The sequence below is a fragment of the Polypterus senegalus genome, chromosome 9, assembly GCF_016835505.1.
Source record: "Polypterus senegalus isolate Bchr_013 chromosome 9, ASM1683550v1, whole genome shotgun sequence".
NCBI classification, from domain to species: Eukaryota; Metazoa; Chordata; class Cladistia; order Polypteriformes; family Polypteridae; genus Polypterus; species Polypterus senegalus.
This window is the reverse complement of record NC_053162.1, coordinates 38,643,798-38,663,763: the sequence shown is the minus strand read 5'-3', so window position 1 is coordinate 38,663,763 and position 19,966 is coordinate 38,643,798. Positions and strand designations below refer to the sequence as shown.

General features: G+C 36.5%; 1 protein-coding gene across 1 annotated transcript in view; it reads right to left on the bottom strand.

Annotated features, from left to right (window-relative positions):
• Positions 1 to 19,966, bottom strand: part of esrp2 (epithelial splicing regulatory protein 2) — a 47,157-nt gene that overhangs the window by 25,643 nt on the left and 1,548 nt on the right. The window contains 3 exon segments of the mRNA XM_039762940.1: positions 515 to 607; positions 1,003 to 1,117; positions 2,255 to 2,368. Of these exon segments, the coding sequence (XP_039618874.1) occupies positions 515 to 607; positions 1,003 to 1,117; positions 2,255 to 2,368 (322 nt within the window).

Here is a 19,966-nt window from a genome sequence, read left to right as displayed (position 1 = left end):
ATCTGCAGAATTAAGCAATAGTAAAGTGGCCTATATAAAAAAAAAAATAAACTGTCAGAGGCAAGAATCAAGAGGAGAATGTTTTAGGTGGTCCTTTTAAGTTTGACCTGTATTTTGACATTTCCAGGTCAATTTGGCGGTATTTGAGATGATTAAAGAGGTTAGGAGAATTTTCTTTTATTGCGTCTAAAAATTGCCAGTCTATGCCAAGTTCAAGACATGCAAGGATTTACAAGTGGGGGAATGGGATTTGCATGGACCTATAAAGGCATTATATAAATGAGGAATGATACAGATAAGGAACTAGAAATATCCAAGTCAAGAAATAGTGTTAATTTAATAAAATAAGGACTAAAATTACAAACTCTAATGGTCTACTTTATAAAATTCTGCAAACAATTCTTCTATATACTTTAAATGTTACAAACCTGGAGTTAATTTTTTAAGTTTACTTGCAGTTTAAGTGTTAAGCAAATATGACAGTGGCCATCCAATTGAGGCAAACAAGACTTACTCCAGGGTTCTGACAGTAGTTGCACAATGATGGCCACCATGGTCTTCACCTCACAGATTCCCTTTTCTGCCTCTTCTGCAGAAAGTGTTAAAACTAATTGTGTGTTAAAGAAAGACTTTGTAAACCAAACGAAAAAAAAATGTTAATTTGAAGTCACATTAACTTTCATTGAAACAGATTCAGACAAATTTAAAACCATTAACCTGGCAGTCTGCTAGCTTTTCCTAAGAGTCCACACATGCAAAACATTTATGGAATGAAGAATATTTAACTTTTTCTATGATAAAATAAATGTCTGTTCCCAATAATCCATATATTTCCTCAAAAAACACACACCACACACGCTGAATGTAATCAGGACAGTTACTAGTAATGTTTATTATCCCTCCAAGTTTGGCCTAAAACAAAATCAATTTATGCCTCACTTAAATACCATGACTACCCCACACACACACACACTACAACTACTACAACCCCAGAAAGGATACACTCTGCCATTGAAGAAAGGGTTTGATCTCTGGCACTGCCAGCGTCTGGGCAGCATTTGTGAAACTCCTTTCGCAGATCAAAAAAGGAATAAAAGCAATCTGCCAAAACCAGGTTCTGTTACAGAAGAAACAGAAAAAATACAAGAATAGTAAGCATACTAAAAAGTGCACCCAATCCAACAGCATAAAAAAACCTTACAACTAAATCAGGTATTTAATATACATCAAAAGGATGAACTGGCCAATACAAGGGAGAAAACAGTCTTCAAAGCTCATCAGGCAAGATTTGGAATTTAGGTTGGCACAGCTACTAAACAACAACAAATCACATCAAAAGGTGTTAACTGTTGGTAGACACACTTCATTTACCAAATCCATAAAATTCCATTTATTTTCTCACCAAGACCAAAAATCACTTATGAACATTTCACAAAAGTGTTTCAAAATGAATTTTTCCATAGTTTCACAACCCAAGAACTATTAAGATTACTGCTCCCTCTCCATTGCTTTTAGTCACTAGAATATTTAACCATCATGAACTAAAATTTGGCTGCAACAAAAGCAAAGTTTCAGGGTTTTCCTTTCCAGGCAAGATATACTTATTGAAACAATCCTCAGAGAGAAGTATCCAATCTAAAGCACAGATATTAAAGTTATCAACCACTCGGATGACCTGACTGGTAAACTGAAGGGAAAAAAAAGCAAAAGCTTTGGGGAAGATACAGTATGTAAACTGTCCAAAACCTGTCTACATTTACATATTTGGCAAAATGTGTTTATCCAAGGTGACTTACACCATTTGATACATTTCTTACATTACATTCCTTCTGGTTTTCCAACTGGAGCACAGGCAAGTCAAGTGACCTACTCATGGTCACAGAGTGTCAGTAGCAGGATTTGAACCCACATCTTCAGGGTTGAAGTCTAAAACCTTAACCACTACAACATACTGCCTGGTATACAGTTTGTTCAAAGTACAGATCACTGAAGATGCCTGTACTGTGTACACTGAATGATGGAAAAAATGGAGAAAAAAAATTAAATAGGCATAACACTTTAATTTAGTAGTCCTGGATTGGCTACTTTTTCTGCATTAATACTTTCGCCATTAAGTATAATGGTGCTATAGTACTTTGCACATCTTTCTCTGCTACACTATCATTTTATTATTTAACCAGGAGAGAATGTAAATAAGTACAAATTTACATATATGAAACAAAACTGAAATCTATATATGAAAGTAAATTACTACCTTTTTGGAAGCCTCTGGATGGATAACTTGTCGGACAAGCTGGGGTCCATCTGTGCAAAGGACATAAGAGTTTCTGCCAAGTGACTTTAGCTCACTAGAGATAGACTGCTGAAACTAAGGAAATGAAGATTAAGATTAGTAGTGATTTTTTTTTTTTTTTTTAAATGCATAGCATAAATTAAGTTAACAGAATAGTTAGAGGGAATATAATGAAAGAAGGAGGTTAAACAAGTTGCATACACAAAATGCCAAAATCCACAATAGGTTTTAAAGTTCATACCCTACATAATTGTTTATGCAGGGGGCTTTTAGTAAATGGATGAAACCCAAGACTACAAAAAGTTTAACATTCTTGCAGTTAGTAGGTTTTCATTCAAAACAAGGTTAGAAGCCTTTGAGTCACTCTCAAATATTTCATGATACTAAACTATCTGCTTATCAGACAGGTTTTTGTCAGTTAAGTCAGGTTACTCAACTGCTTTTGGTGACTGCAATCCAAAGAAAGGCAGAAAACACAAGATCCTATAGTAGGGTACACAAATATATTAGAAAGCATACACCACTAGGAGTTCTTGTGAAAGCAGCTTCCACTTCTGGGGTCAGTTAAGCCATTTTAAAGTTCATTTAACTCAAGTCAAAACAATCACTATAAACACAAAATTACATATGCACCCAGCAGAAAGCAAAACAAATCTTTCATTAGCAAAAACACAAGTAAGAGCTTATGCAAACAATTGTATATAGTCAAACCCGAGGGTTATATTAAGGCAGACTTTACTCATAGCAAGTTAGTGAATCTGAATGTTACAGGACTCTTAAATAAAACATTTTAGTTAAGCTTTCATCATTTAAGCATCTTAATTCATTAGGATTGAAAAAGAACCCAGAAAAATGTTAAGTGACTATGAATGTCAGCACTTTGGTTTTCAATCTAGATCTGTGAAATGACCACAGTAGGATTAGAACTTCAAAAACTGGGTTCAGTCTAGAACTGTAGCCTTGAGAACCCCATTTTTACATAGCTGATCATTTGAAAAAGATCATCATACAGCGGATACTAGTCTGGTAACTTATGACAGTTGTTTGCGAGTCAGTGTATGAATTTTTTTTTTTTGGCAGACATTTTCCAGGCTGCATATGAAAGCTTGAGAGCGGATTCATTGTTTGCATAAAACCTCACAGAAACACCCTTTGTCAATATCTTTAATACTTTACTCAACAATGTAAAAACTAAGTTGCAGTTTCAGGTTTCCGGACAAAAGCCGTATTCAATGATACAGTGGTTTAAACAGTAGCCCTATCAGTCCTAATATTTTTTAGGTGGGAGTTGTCTACTACAGAGCAAAAATGTTAAAAGCAATTCAGTTTTACCCAAGTTCGAACATGAAAGTTATTTTCTAATGTGTTAAAATATGTAAGGGGCGGCATGGTGGTGCAGTGGTAGCACTGCTGCCTCACAGTAAGGAGACCTGGGTTTGCTTGGGTTTCCTCTGGGTGCTCCAGTTTCCTCCCACAGTCCAAAGACGTGCAGGTTAAGTGCACTGGAAATCCTAAAATTGTCCCTAGTGTGTGCGCCCTGCGGTGGGCTGGCACCCTGCCCAGGGTTTGTTCCTGCCTTGTGCCCTGTGCTGGCTGGGATTGGCTCCAGCAGACCCCCCCAGTGACCCTGTGTTAGGATATAGCAGGTTGGAGACCGACCGACTGATTAAAATTTAATGATTTGCTTTTACTACAAAGCACATAAGCATACACCTTCACAAAAAAGGAAAGCAATACTATAAATATGGATTACAATTAGCAACTTTTAAACAAAGTATAATTTCTAATCATGAGACAAATTATCAGAATTATAGAACAAATGCAGTTAATCAAATAACTTTAAAAGGAAAGCTTTTTGGCCTTTTCTTTCTTTTGATGTTAAAATTAACCCAAGTAAAAGCACACCAATACTTTTAGTCCTTGCCAAGGGCATAAAGCACTTGTGCTAAGGCCATGCTGATCTTTTGCCCTGGCTCTATTGATTACATCTCTGTAGCTGGGACTGTTTACTCTTCCCTGGAATGTTTTATTTGAACTGCAAGGTAGAACCAGTCAGACAACACTGCCAACACTCAGGGGGCAACTCAACACATCAAAGATAACATACAAGAGTCCTCCCACCCAGAGAAGCCCATTCTCAGGAGTCAATTAACCAAGGTGGCTACTTAAAAGGACAACACCCATTATTTACAAAAGTGTTGTTCAAAGCAACAGGATCCAACATGCCTCTATGCGCCACTGAAGGTGCAATAGGGCTGGGTGTACCTGCAAAGCAGATAAACAACTGAGGAAATAAAACAAATGTAATTTATAGGATGATGAAAATGATCAGATGTCAAAATAAAATATATGTACACCTTTATTGTATCAGTGGCTAAAGTTTCACATAACCACATAGAATATAAAACTTACACCTATTCACATTTCAGGGCAGATTATTCAATTGTTTTTCATAAAGCTTTGTTCTCACAGTATATTACTCAGCAATAGCCTCACGCTGTGTTCTAATTACTGCCCAGGTATGTCAAAACCTAAGCCACAAATATAAAATATTCACTAAGAATTTTAATTCAGAATATTACACATTAAAATAAAGCAGCAAGAGCAAAAACAGATAGACAAAAACCACCACTAACAAAAGTTAAATAGATCCATACTCTGTCTCATACTGATGCTACTGCCACCAAAATAACATTTGAAAGGTTAGAGAGTTTGAGTTACATATAACAAACACAGACTTTCCCCACAGTGTACCAAATATTTGGTGGGGGGGTTCTTTTGTCTAAGGGGGAGATATCTAAAACATGACACTGTATGATCATCAATGACAATCAGATTTATCTTAACATGAGCAAGTGCAAAATTTCTAACCTCATATTCTTTCCAATAACTGCTTAAAATTAAAAACCCAAAATAAAAACCAATCGTTTTTGCCACATGGACTGAATACCATGACAAATATTTACATTAATATATAGTGGAGACATTAGCTGGTTAATAACCTTTATTAAGAATATTAAACCCATTTGGCATTAACCCAACCGGGACTTGGGCTTGGAACTCTATGTAAATACAGTCAAGCCGAAGTGAAACTCTGGATAATCTAAATTATCCACTTTACAGTGTTAAGCCCAAATCTCTCTTGGGAGAGTATTTTGCTGCCATCATGTTAATTAAATATAATGCTGCAAAATGGCATGAACATTTCTATGAATTCTGCCACTTTATGGTTCTCAATATATGAGCAGGCAGCCTTCAAACAAAAACACAATGACAAATGAAAAACCATAAAACCATTTTTAGAACAAACTAAAAGTGAACCATTGCTGTAAAATCAGACAGTGAGGACAAGGTGAACCCGTCAAATGTTGATACTTGTTTATAGATTCCAACCTGCCAAGTTTTGATGATGTTGGTATTTGATGTCTTCTTTATACAACTGCACCTCCTTTGTTGCCCATTTAGGGGTGACCCCAGTCTAAGGAGGTCTGTAGAATCAGGATTATCGGCTCCTTTCAGCAACTATATGTTAAGCAGTGCAGGAAAAGTCACAGTAAACCACTTGCTTGTTGCAATCGCTGGCAGCTTGCCATTGCAGATGATAGTGGGGTGCTTTAGAGTCGGATACTGTAGGGCATTGTGAGGAAAAATCAGTCCAAAGATGGCACCAGTCCTCAAAATGGTTGCTATAGACATCCATTTTCATCGCAGTTATAAGGGTTATTTGTTATTCATTAGAAAACAGCTGCATTTCACCAATAATGACGGCCATGACGAAGCCAATCATCTAGCATTGGAACTGTACAAAAATGGCATGTGTATCAGGTGATCTTTAAAAATATGCAGAAGATGTAAGCTTCAGATTGTAACACAAGTATTGATGAAATGCCTCATGGATTACAAGGGTTTTGTGGATATAGTACCTGTACATTACATCCAAATGGGTATAATTTGGTATCAAATGTTATGTGCTGTACAAGGCAAGCTCTAGGTAAACCTGGAACTGAATTCCTTACACTGGTAGAGGGATGGCAAGTACAGTTAGTAAGGTGTTGCTACATCATCTGTGCTATCACCGGCAGACGCAAATATTAATGGACAGTTCCTATACTGCACCTGAACTGTTTAAGACTTTAAAGGATAATTGAAGCATACAGCACTGTATGATCAAACTGCCAAGATATGCCTGGTGACTTCAGTCACATGAATGTACAGTATCAAACTACAACAATGTTGGCAAAAAAAAAATGATGCCGATCAAGTGTAAGGACTAAAAGACATCTACCTCCTAAGCACTGTTCACAACACAGCAACAATCAATGTTTGGTGTCAGAGAGGAAATTTAGAATTCACGATGTTCTGCATCATAGTAATTTTCAATAACACAATGGGCAATGATGATTGTGCAAGTCTGGCACTAGATTGCTACTCCTACATCATAAACAAGCAACCAAAAAAAAAAAAAAACCTTTTGGTTCAATCTGCTTGTACAGTACCTTTGTGCGTTGGTGACAGTTTAATAAAAAGCTATGTAAATATACTAAATCTGCATCAGTACAGCAGTGGACAATAGGCATACTTTTCCGAATGCGATTACGATTATACCAATGTGTTGGTATTTAGAGATTATTATTGGGTTTGAATTCAGCTTCTCCAGGGGTTAACATTATACAAAATTGGTTAATGAACAAGTCAAATTTCAAATGTCACATACCTGATATTTTTAATTTCCCAAATCTCCTTTTTTTTTTTTTTAAATTTGTGCACTTTAAGGGTTCTTTTATGAAATCAAATGTGATTAGACTTGCAATCGTTTTTACCTGTACGCAAATGCGGAATTGGTCATTAAATTGGACTGACGGCAAGTAAATCAGTCTTAACAAGAGATGGCATTGCATTTGCTCCAGTACCATTTAACTACATATCATACAGGCTTGAGGGCTGATGCAATGGTCGATGAAAATATCACTAACTGTTTGGAAACAACACCCACTCTAACATTTGCAGAAATTACCTCAAAGCACCGAAATGCAGCTCTTTTATATACTTTTACATCTCATGTGCCTCACAAGAAAGCTCTCCAGTCACTCACATTTGCAGCAGGAGGCATGCAAGATTCCTTTGCTATGCTAGTTTACATTTGGCAGACTATTTTATCCAAAGTGACTTAACAGATACAATTGCTTACATTTCCAATTGGAGCACAATCATGTGAAGTGACTTGGTCACACAGTGTCAGTGGCAGGATTTGAACCCACAACCTCAGGGTTTGTAGTCCAAAGTCTTAACCACTGCAACACACTGCCACAGGAGTGTTCTGCAGCCAGACTTAGACTGCCTATCGTTTTTCACCCTTTAGATCACTCTTAGGTAGCTCACTATCCTTAAAATGACTGCTCATTGTGGCTGCACAAGTTAGAATTCTTTTGTGCCTTTGGCACATTTGCCCCTTTTAAAAGGGTCTCCTGAACCGGTTTATTTGTGTGATGGAATGTCAGCTCAGACCAAGGGTGACTGATCTCCAAGCTAATGCAACTCAGCCATATTACAATATTTTCTGTCACCATCAGTTTTCCTAATCTGCTTACATGTGAAGGGTTGCACATCAACCAGAGGACATCTTTGCATTGTTCTATTTTACATAACCAATGCAATGAAATCTGGGTACTGGACAAGAACTGGTGGTACAGTAGTGCTTGTTTGGTCTTGTGGGCAGTGGTTGAAATAGGCCAATTCCAGCGGCACTCAGTTTCAAGGGATTACACCAAAAGTACTCTCAGACTGAAGAGGACTATTCTATACCAATCAAACACTTGCTCAAACCTCCACTGTGTAAAGTAATAGTGAATTGGGAGTAAGAACCAGACAATGACTAAACAGAGTACTGCTCATAATTCGGTGCTATTGCTAGCAGGCAAATAGGAGTGTAATTTTACTGTGTACACTAGGGCTGCAACTAATGATTTTGGTAGTCGACTAATCGATTTTCTTTCCAATTAGTCACGATTATTTCATGCCTGACTATTTTGATGCCTGCGACCTGTGGTTGCACATCCTGTTCTGGGCTCCAGTGCATGTCTTACATCATCTGCTCACGTCTGTCTACCTGCGAATGTCACCCTGATGTCTCTGCATTAACACGATTAAAATTAATGATAATCAAATTAAAACCACCACCAGTGAACCACATGAATTTGAAAATCAGCTTTTACATTAGTGTGACCATCACAATAAAAAGAGAAATACATTAAACAATACAAACTAAAGTGCACACAGTCTTTAACCAAAAAAAGTGCATTGTTAAAATAGAAATTTTTATATTTTAGTAATAAATGACAAATGGTAGACATAAGCTATACAGTGTGTAAAGCCTTCAGTGCAAAGATCAAAAACACTTTCACAAAAGGTTCGATAATGATACAATAGCTTCCGTGGCGCAGTGGTAGGAATTGCCGACTTATAAGCAAGAGTCCGCCGGTTCGATCCTGACTGCCTCATATTTACCGTAGCGAGTTGCTCTTATTATTATACAATTAACATATATTTGATATGCGTCTGTAACAGCCACTGTAAATGTATAGTACTTGTAAAAAAGTTACCTTTTTTTTCCACTTTTATTCTCTCAGTCACAATCACGATACATACTACCACCCTTCCAGGGATCGGACATGGTTACTTTTAATCTGAAACTGGGAAGAACTGTAGATGCAAGTGGTGTTTTGAGCCAATCGAACTGGAATTTCTCTGATCTGGATGGATAAAAGCGACACAAATGCTAGGGAATCTGCCTTATTTAACAGTGATGTCAAAGCCGCACTGACAAAAAGAGACATAGGTATATATATATGATATGATATTTGGAATTATTCATTTTATGACCTTATAGTAGATTTCAGAAAACATCGTGGCACAGACGCAACATTATTTATATTCATTTGTGTACCTTCTCATGGTTGTAATCAGGGACCGCGTCTTTTTGTTTCCCCCAACCTTGCCGAGTCTGCACAGGACTCCAGGACATGCAGAGGAAAGAATGTTCCTCTGCAAGGTGAGCCATGAATGCTCTTTTCTCAGTGGACCCTGTACATGCCTTGCACAGTACATGTGCTTTGATCGCCACCATGTCAAGCTTGTTATAGCACAAGCAACCGGCCACCTGCATTTGCTTGCTAGCACTGAATAAGCTCACGCCTTTTTGGTGTCAGCACGTAGCACTGGGGGGAAAAATGAAATTTTTATTTTATTTTATTTTATTTTGAAGAAATCAATGTAGGACCTGAATAGTACCAATCAGAAAACAATATTGCATTACTGTGATGATACTTGAAAATGAAAGATTGGGTGTAAATTTGTAAAAAAAACTTTAGCTTTTTCACTTTTATTGTCTCAGTCTCGTTCACGCTCTCCCTCCCCTCGGACCCTAACTAACTAACGATGCCAGCATAAATTCTCAAGAGACGGCGGCATCACAGCTCCAGGATGCTTGCATATCAGATGTTCATGCATCACAGTGGTGCTGCCATGAAAAGAAAGCTCCGCTTCGCATAATCTGCATTTAACTTTTTTTTTCCTTTTTCAGTGAAGTGCGCCCTCATTTTAGAAAGTTTGTCTCAATTTTGTTCCATCTCCTTCCCCCTCCTCTATCCAACTCGCCATTGCAACCACGTTTTTTTTCCTCTACATTCTCCTCAGACATTCTTCGTTTGTAGAACTGTGTGCAATCTTGACAAACAATAAAAAACAATACTGCCCCTAGACGTTCCTGTTGTGCATTGCAGTTACAAAAACTAATGTGGTTCTTTGTGACTGGAGCCTCTACTGAAGGTTCTGTTTACGACGCGTCGACAATAAAAAAATCTGCATCTAAGATTTTTTGTAGTCGACATCATCGATAACGTCGACTAATCATTGCAGCCCTAGTGTACACAATATAAATCTGAAATAAACAATTTACATCATATCAAAGCAGTGCCTTGCATTTTAAAAAGCCACTGCCATTGTCCTCCTGCATGAACTTCATACACTGCAAGTTTGCAATACCTATCAAGACTCACAGTGATATGCCTTTCATGGCATGTTGCTTGCATGCAAGAAAAGGCAAAATATGCACTGTAGACAAGCCACAAAGAAACATACATTTTTTTCCCCTTCTAACATATGAGAAGTTTTTTTTTTTTTTGGTTTGGAAGATAGTAGAAAGAGTGTAACTGATTGTATGTTTAAGGGAGTAAATATTTCTAGCTTTTTTTTGTGCCTCTATTTAAAAAGTACATGTCATATAACTGGAGAAATTGGTTTAGCCAATTTTGGGGGAGATATATATATTAGTACACCCCCAAAATTCACAGGGGTTACGTTCTTGGAGCACCCTTATAAATGTCTATTTTTATAATTTAAACCCTAAACACAGCATGCTCCCAAAGCACTTTAATTTTGATGCAAACTCAGCTTAAAAAATTACCTAAATTACCTAAAAACAGATTGTAAAGGTAAACCCTTGTACTGTACAGTACTGTACTGCTATGTCTCCCACGGTGCTAGAGCGTAAAAATACCAATGTTACCACTATACGTACTGCAATTCATACAAGCGTGTTTTCTTTGTTATAAGTAAATAATTTCCATCCATCCATTATCCAACCCGCTATATCCTAACTACAGGGTCAAGGGGATCTGCTGGAGCCAATCCCAGCCATCACAGGGCGCAAGGGAGGGAATAAATCCAGGGCAGGGCACCAGCCCACCACAGACTTAATTTCATTTAATTAAAATACAGTAAAATGTACAGGTACTCACGAAAGATGAATGATATTGATGATGAAGTAGCTGTGCAGTACAATGCAGAGGATTTAAAACTCCTTGGGTGGTGCCCCTTCAGGAGTCTTATCTTTTGATGGGTTTTCTGGTGGGGTTTCGTGCTGGCTTTTCTTTATAGGTTTCAGGAACATTGTGATGGGAAGTTGCTACATTGTCTCCTGTAGCAAACGGCTGGTACAATTTCCGTGCTCTCTCATGGATGATGTTACTGTCCAAGGGGATGTTCTTCCTGCAGTTGGTGATCCACAATGCCAAGGAAGATTCCATCCGGACGATATTTTTATTCCTCACGATCGTTACCTTTTTGGCACTATCGCAGAAACTTAGATACGGTACTCCAGATCACTGCTTCATTCTTCTTTATGTAGCATACGGTGCTTTCATTAATGCCATAGTGGCGCACTACTGCAGCATAACTTTTCAGCTCATGGAGCAAATCCAGTAGTTCAACCTTCTCCTGGAGTGTTTTAAACTTCTTCTGGTGCTTAGGCTCAGTGTCAGAAGCCTTAGAAGGTGCAGGGCATTTCAGCGACATCTTGTGCATTTAAGAATAACAAAATGAATATGAGAACAAAATGGAAAACACAAGGACACTCAGCTGGAGATGCGTCACAGGGCAGCAGACAAACAGCAAGGAGAAATGAATAACGCTCTTGGATTGGCTACTTTCACCATCCTAAACCACATTTTCCTCAGCATTTGCTTCCTGTTCTCTCTACAGCACGGTACTGCCACGAAAAAAACCCATAAAAAAAAAAATTGGAGAATATTTGTGCTTTCCGCTAACAATTAAGTTCTAAGGAAAAATAAGCGAACGACTGAGTCCACAAACCCTGAACCACAACTTCACGGGGGTCTACTGTATACACACACACACTTTGAAAAAGGCATGTGGCCTGATGTGTAACCATGTTCAAAACAATCCAAGAATACATGACTCTTCCATGCCTTTATTGTGGTTGTGTACTGTGCTGCATTAAGAAGCAAAATTTGCCACTTGCTTAACCCACTCAACTAACAGATGATTGGTCACATCTCCTCATTCTCAAAGCATTTATGAATTATACAATTACAACCAATTCAATAGCACAAAATTGGAAATACCGATTTCATATCAAAGAGGATTAATGCAACCAGCCACCTGGATTAAAACACCAACACGTCTCTCTTCGGGGACTGATGAGAAAACCACAACCTACAAGCCCATTTAATGTTAGCTCTGCAACCAAAGATTTAACCCTTTTCTAAAATTAAAGTTAATTGATTTCAGACTGCATTTTACGAAATACAACTCTAGTCACACAACTATCAATAACTGTCACCACACTGGTTACATTACTCTCATTTCCCACTTCAGATTCAACAGTATTTATATATAAAAATTTTCAATTTGACCACAGGGTGCCCTCATTGCTAACAGCCACTCAGACAGAAAGACAGACAATATAATAATATAAGGAAGTACCTTGTTTAATATTGCAAAGCAAAGAACAATAAACTGGTAGCTAAGAAATTAGGTGCACCAGTTTTGAAATACTTTAGCTTGAAAGCAAATGTGTGGTCAGCCAAAAGATTTAACCAAACTCAATCAACTAAGCTATATTAAACAAAAAAAAACAAAAAAGATACTGTTGTGAAGGTATCACAAACTAACTTACTGCTGACTATACAAGTTTAGTCTAGGCTGCTGGTGAAAGAAAGGCTGATCTTACCAGCTGTTTATTGGTGGTTTTGGATTTGGTAAGCGCATATAAGCAGGGCAATGGAAGATGAGCACAATGTAGCATATCCACATTGACCACAAAAAAAATCTGCAGTTTTGACACAGCACACTTGTAGCATTATAGAACATAGATGAGCGGATCAATGACACTGCAGGTCTTTATCAGTAAAAACACTGTGTAAAAACAATGGTGCAGCCACGATGTTGAACCCACAAAAAAAAGTTGTCAGATTAGGTTTCCACTCAAAATTCAAATTAGCAATCAGATCTGAATCAGTCTACTAAACATACATTGCATTTGTACTAGAAACTTTAAATGCATTTGCAGTCTGTGTATATAAATTAGGATTAAAGTGTTTAATCATGCAGTTCAATTCAGCCATGTAGGTAGTCATTGACTCATGTTTTGAAATCACTTCAGTTTTTTGTTTTTTTTTGTCCAGTGCCTCCTGATTCACTTGCACAGAAAATTCCTAAAATACAATACTGTTTGACTCAACTTGATGTCAGTAATATAGGCATGTGGAGCATTGGTTCGTACCATTTTGAGTTTGGTGATCATGACTATTCGATTCATTTGCAGTGGTCCTGTCCTAATCCTCCAACAGCCACTCCCAGAAGGTTAAAAATTACAAATTTCAAATTGTAAGGATAGGAGGTATCGTTTTGGATGATATCAAGTGATTTTTCATCCTTTAGAGATATAGCCATCTATTGACCTTTATCAGAGGGTGAAAAATTGAATCTCTTACAATCTAGAAACACACATTTAGTATTTCAAATATCTGAAGCAACTATTGTTTATTATGCACTTCCTCATGAAGAAAATCGTTACATTTCTTTTGAACAAAGCCATTAAGATTGCTTATGCTAATTCTGACTTATTATGTTGTCCTAATTTTAGACTATTTTACACAGACAGTACTGCAAATTAACAACTATTGTTATTTACGAGATTAACAATTGGTGTATTTACATGCACACTAAACTGGTGAATAACCCAGTGTTCTGTCTAGGTTTACATGGACAAGTTAACTTTTAAATCATTCCATTTCCCTGAAGCTCCAAAATCATTACAGTGCTTATATATAAAAAAAAAAAAAAAAAGTACCACCATCATTGCCACCATGAATCCAAAAACAAGCATTAAGCCAGTGATAATTTTGTTATATAAATTCATTTAGTCCTTTATCCGTTGTGAAGTAAATGACATCCCTCTCTTGAACAGCAACTACTGCATCACCAGATCACATGGTTTCAACATACCTATAGGAAATAGCTACTTAAAAACTAAATTGTCTCAGCATTAATGTTTGTTACCAGACTGTATGCAGCACACTCATCACCTTGGCTGTGTTTGAGCCCTGCAAAAGAAGCAGTGAAGTGGTAGGTTTTCTTTTTACCTTAATCCAGTGCTGCTGGGAAAACATCACCTCTAGTATTTTTACTTCAGTAAAATATATATTGCATTGAGTTACTGGTTACATTAAAGTAAAATCTGACTACATAACATTTTAAATGAGATACACACAACACTGCTTGCAACATTGTTTTGCTAAAGCTTAGCACTGCACATTCAGCTCAACAACAAATTTTGCAATTTATGAAAATATTGAAATAGATTATTTCGGCCAGGAGAAACAATAATGTAATAGTGTGAGCATTTCGCTCAGGAACTTTATGTTGAAGATACTTCGACCTGTGGCTGCTGAAAGCATATGTGAAGCAAAGACATGCAAAAGTGAACAGAGTTAAAAAAAGACGTGCACAGACTACAAAATCCAGTTAAGGGCTTGCATGGCCAATTAAATGGGTTACACGCTGAGAAATCTATAACTGTTAACCACATTTCTCAGAGACCAATAACCCAATTTCTCTAAACAGACAATTTTCAATTTTCATCAAAATTTTATAAAGTTGCTGCATGTCTATCTAGGGTATGCAAGTGAAGAAAGAAAACTGATAAACACTGTTCAGTGTTCAAGTAGATAGAGCTCTAGTTGACAAATTGTTTTTAGTAATGAAAGCAAAGTTGAGTGAACCACCTCCCCACTACCTCAATATGAAAGATGGATTTAGTTCTGCCTTATGCAGAACAATTAGTATTTATTTAGCCTCACTAGATGAATCTCTAATAGAAAAAGATTTTATGGCTTAGCTCAACAAATCAATTAGCATTTTAAACTCTAATACTTCTTGCAATATATAGTATTATGAATTTGGTCCTGTTCAAAGCCTTAAATCTGGTGCACATGTTCTACTAGACTTAGGAGAAAACTTTATAAAAATGGTTAGATGTTTTAAACACTTAATTCACTCTTTCTCCTAGCCTTTCCCCATTTAGCTTTAAGACTTTGTCAATTTTAGTTTCATGATAGCAGAAATTTGAAAATATTTTTTTAGTGTAAAGAATATTTACACACCAGCTTATCTAAATTACTTTGCTTTCTAAATAAAAATGTACTACTATCAGCAAGGTGGAAGAGTATAGTGAAAAAAGTCATTAAATGGACAATGCAGCAATTTTTTTCAAGGCATGTATTGTACATTTTGTGTTACCCATAGTTATTGTCACCATCAACAACATGTATCTCATTACTTTTCCTTAAATTATCCATAACTGTTACTTAGAGCCCCTTTTAAATCGGGTTTCCATTTTTATCTGAGCAGAAGTCAGTTACCAAAAATAAAAAGACTGATGATCATATTATTTAAATTACATTTCTCCAAGACACTGTATTTTAAACAGAAGAGCATGTATGATAAAGCTGATCAATACCGTTGTTATTTAATCCTAAGGAAATATCTGTTGATACTCATGACAGAAGAAAGCATCAGTGTTTTACACAACATATATACTATGAATAGAAAAGGCAAACAATACCAGTTTTCCCTCAGGTTTCATTCCCAATACTTTACATCAAGATACCATATGTACTGTAAATTCCAATTTAAACAGGTCTGAAAATATACCTAAAAAGGTAAAACAGTCATTTTCCATCTAAAACAACATTTTATGCAGACTCCCAAGCAGAACTATAATCATGAATGAACAACTACATGGAATTTAAACAATGAAGTAAAGGAGAAAACAACTTTTGGACAAATTTAGTTCAAAATTGGTTGGGATTTGTAGCTGGTTTCAATAACATTGCTCAAACTATATAAAAAAAGATTTGATTCTATTTTGTTCATACAAAATATAACCATGCATCACAATGACCACCCACATTTTACAGATACAATCAAGCCACTTAAAGTTCGAATTTTGGCCTGAGGGACCACCCCTGGTAATACATGTTTTCTAAGTCATTAAAATTACCTAGGTGAAAAATGGACTGAACCTGACTAGTTAGATGTGTATTGTCTTAATCTGGCATTTCATTAATTACCTCATAACAGTAAAGTTTTGGCTTGATATAAAAAAAATGGTTAATACTGAGCAAATGAGCAATACAATAAACCACCATTAATATCTAGAGAGGGATTTTTTTTCCAGGACTCCCTGCAGATACCAAAATCCACTGATGCTCAAGTCCATTACATAAAATGGACTAGTATTTGCATAAAACCTAGGGACAACCTCCCAACAGACCACTTCGGCAAGCAACATGCCACTTTTCGAAAGATCTAAGATTTTTATTTTCTTGTTGAGAAATAGCACTTTACTCTCCCTCTTACAGCCTGGTCAGAGTCGGATACAGGCAACTGCAGATATGGTTACACAGAGGATGTGCACCCAGGTGGATTTACAGTTCAAACTTTTCTGGGTGCAGCACTGCAGGACACTGCACAGTTACGGAATCTCATGGCTCCCAAAATCCTTTGCCTTTACATGTTGATCTTGCAGACTTTTCAATTCGGTCTATGCATCACTTAATTTGCATATATTCTGCATAGTGCTCCATGCAGGCCAAATTCAAGTATTTCTGTTTAAAACTTTTCGGATAATACAATATGATCATTTTAAAAGTTTGTTTTTATCAGAGATGCAATTTTCAAATTTATTTCTTCAGTACATTTCCAATTACCATTAACACCAGAAGCGTTAACTTAGCTTGTAAACTGTACTACATAAAAAAAAATACCCTTATGTTACTTATCAGAGTGGTTTTAAAATACCATTGTAGCAATTGTTGCACACTTTTTACTAGTAGACTGACAATTTTAGAAACAATTGTTTATGAAAATAAATTCCTAAATTGGTCAAGAACAGTTTATCAAACAAACAACTTCAAAATGACTATACCCAACAACTCATGTCTGCATTTTTAGCTGCAGCAAATTCATTAACCAAACCATGTCATTTTAAGATCATGTCCATAGATCTTTCACATAGTCAATGCCTTTAGGGAGCTACTCAGCCTCTGAAGAACTGAAAGCTAAAGGAATGAATTGCAAGCAACACCATTATAGTTAGTTGGGATAGCATATAAAGGCTCAAGTGCACTAATTTGTAGAGATCAATGGCAAATCTTTCCCTAATAAGATACAGTGTTAAATTAGTTGACAGCCTAGCAACACTAGTCATTTGATAGATTTAAAATATTGTTGCAGCACAAATTTTACCTACAAACTACAATGACAATTACAATGCCATAAAAGCATACTCTAGCTCTGAAGCAAATTCCTTCCCAATGTAACATGTCAGATCTGCATCAAAGTTTGTGGTATCAGAAAAAGTGTGTTCACATCAACCTGCTAGGTACTAGCCCTGAACAAAACAGATAGCTGTGCATGAATACAATAGCACATTAGCAGCAACACATTACTCTTAAATAGCTCCATAAGAGTGAGTTATTCAAAGGTGAAATGGTATTTTTAAAAGATACGAGGAATTTAACCATTACGTAGCATGAACTGCTAATATGGTAATATCCATTAAGAACCAATGAACTCTAAAATTGAATGCGACATTGTTTATTCCAGTCCTTGATGCAAGAGTAGTAAGGAAAATGCAATAAGCGTATGGAAAAACAAGCTAAATACTAAATGCATCATATTTAAACTGCATAATACAGGAAAAGTAAGAGGTGAGCACATAAAGATTTTACATATTGCATTTACTGTGGTGGGCTGGCGCCCTGCCTGGGGTTTGTTTCCTGCCTTGAGCCCTGTGTTGGCTGGGATTAGCTCCAGCAGACCCCCCCGTGACCCTGTAGTTAGGCTGTAGCAGGTTGGATAATGGATGGATGGATGGATATTGCATTTAATTGTACTTTAGCAAACACTTGATTTTAGTAAGTTCATCAGCTTGTGCTTATACTGTGTCAGTTTATGAGAAACACTATTGCTAAGGTCAGGGAAAACCATGAAGCTCTGACAGGGTTCAAAAAAAAAAAAATGCTCAGTTGCAATTCAGTCAAGATATTACACTGCCATCAAAAAATAGATTAATGCGAATGCATAATATTAACCTAAATTTTTTGTGATGTAGCATGAATTAGCATCGAGAGGTTATCCAGATCAAATGCTATCAGCAGCAATATACAGGGTTATCTGATAGAAACACCTATGAAAAATACAGCACCTTCACTAACTTTTATATCAAAAAAAGGGGCATAATAGTATTGGATTTGTAAAGGACATATGCTCCATACAATGAAAAATGGACTAGGCTAAAAAGCCAAAATGTTTGTGAACAGGGCAGCAAACCATTTGCTGTTGAATGTTTTACCTCATAAAATGACTATATAATTAAACATGGGCGTGCTAGATGTCTACAGGCTACTTGGCAAGACAGGGCCTGCAGAGCTGCCATTACCAACTGCCACAGCTGCTGAAAGAAAGCTGCAGAGCCTATGGTCTTGTAAAGAGGCACATACCCAAAAAAGCACAGAAGCCAAAATTTAAATTTGGATTGTATACACAGTATGGGAAACAGCAATGTTAATTAATCTTTACCTAAAACTTTAACATGAAATAGGTTATAAGTTAAATTAAAAAATTCAGCTACAACAAGTATGTTTTATTAAAAGAAAAAACATCCAAATACACAGATTTCATATTCTATGCACATGTAAAGCAATCAGCTTTGTAAAAAGAAAATCTAATATGCAATACTAACAGATTGAGCAAATGAACTTCCTCAGTATACAACTAGTCCATATATTACACACATAAGAACTTAATGGAGATTGTTGAACGCTGTGGAAGCTTAGGAAGGGGTTTCAAAGGGCAACATTGTTTAACATCCCCAGAACAGTAAATCAAATCAGGAATAATCATTTTGTAGTAATCATTTTTTTCCTGCTCAATCACCAGAGCCCCACCACAAAATTTTATCGCAAAGTTAAAAACCACCTTTTAAAATCAGCTTTAATGTTCTTAGCGAGTTACATTTATAAACATTTACAGCTGATCAAACATTTCACTTAATTTGAAACTCTTCCATTTTTCCCCCCCATTTTAAAACCCAAAAGCAACTAATACATTTAAAGTATAACAAAACAGGCAACTGGCTTGTACTTGACTACATGAGAAATGTTTATCACCATAAAACCTAGAAAGTTTACTAAAATCTGTCTCATTGAAATAACCAATTCTATCCCAAATCAAAATGGAATCTTTTACAGAAAAATTACACCAGAGCAGAAAAGAGACCAATAACGCAAGTATTACAGATATTTACTCGAAAAACCAAAGAAATCCTATTCCTAAAAAAGTTGAAACTAACATTATGCAAGTCTGATGTATGCTTTTACAGAGAATACAGTAGTAAAAGATGTCAGTGTAGGGAGAAAAAAAACACATTAAAATGAACTATTTAACTGTATATGATGCTATCAAGATTGCTGTTTCAGTGTTGGAAGGGCTGCTTGGCTAGATCAATCTTGGCAAATCAGTACAGCACGACTTCCTTTATTGCATAAAAAGACCCCTTTAAATTTAATGCAGTGTGTTTCACTATGCTGAGAAAGTGTTCAGATATACTGAAAGGCTAAGTGTTTTAAGTGATAGATAAACAGACAATATAGTATGTCTGCATCAGAAACGGTCTTCCTCTCCAAAACAGTGCTAGAGTCACTCACATCTCTGCAGTATTAGGCCTACTTGACAGTCATGGGTGTTAAAGTGGTAAGGACAGAATCCTGTCATGTGTTCATCTCTATCAGGATGTATTCGGACTAGAGG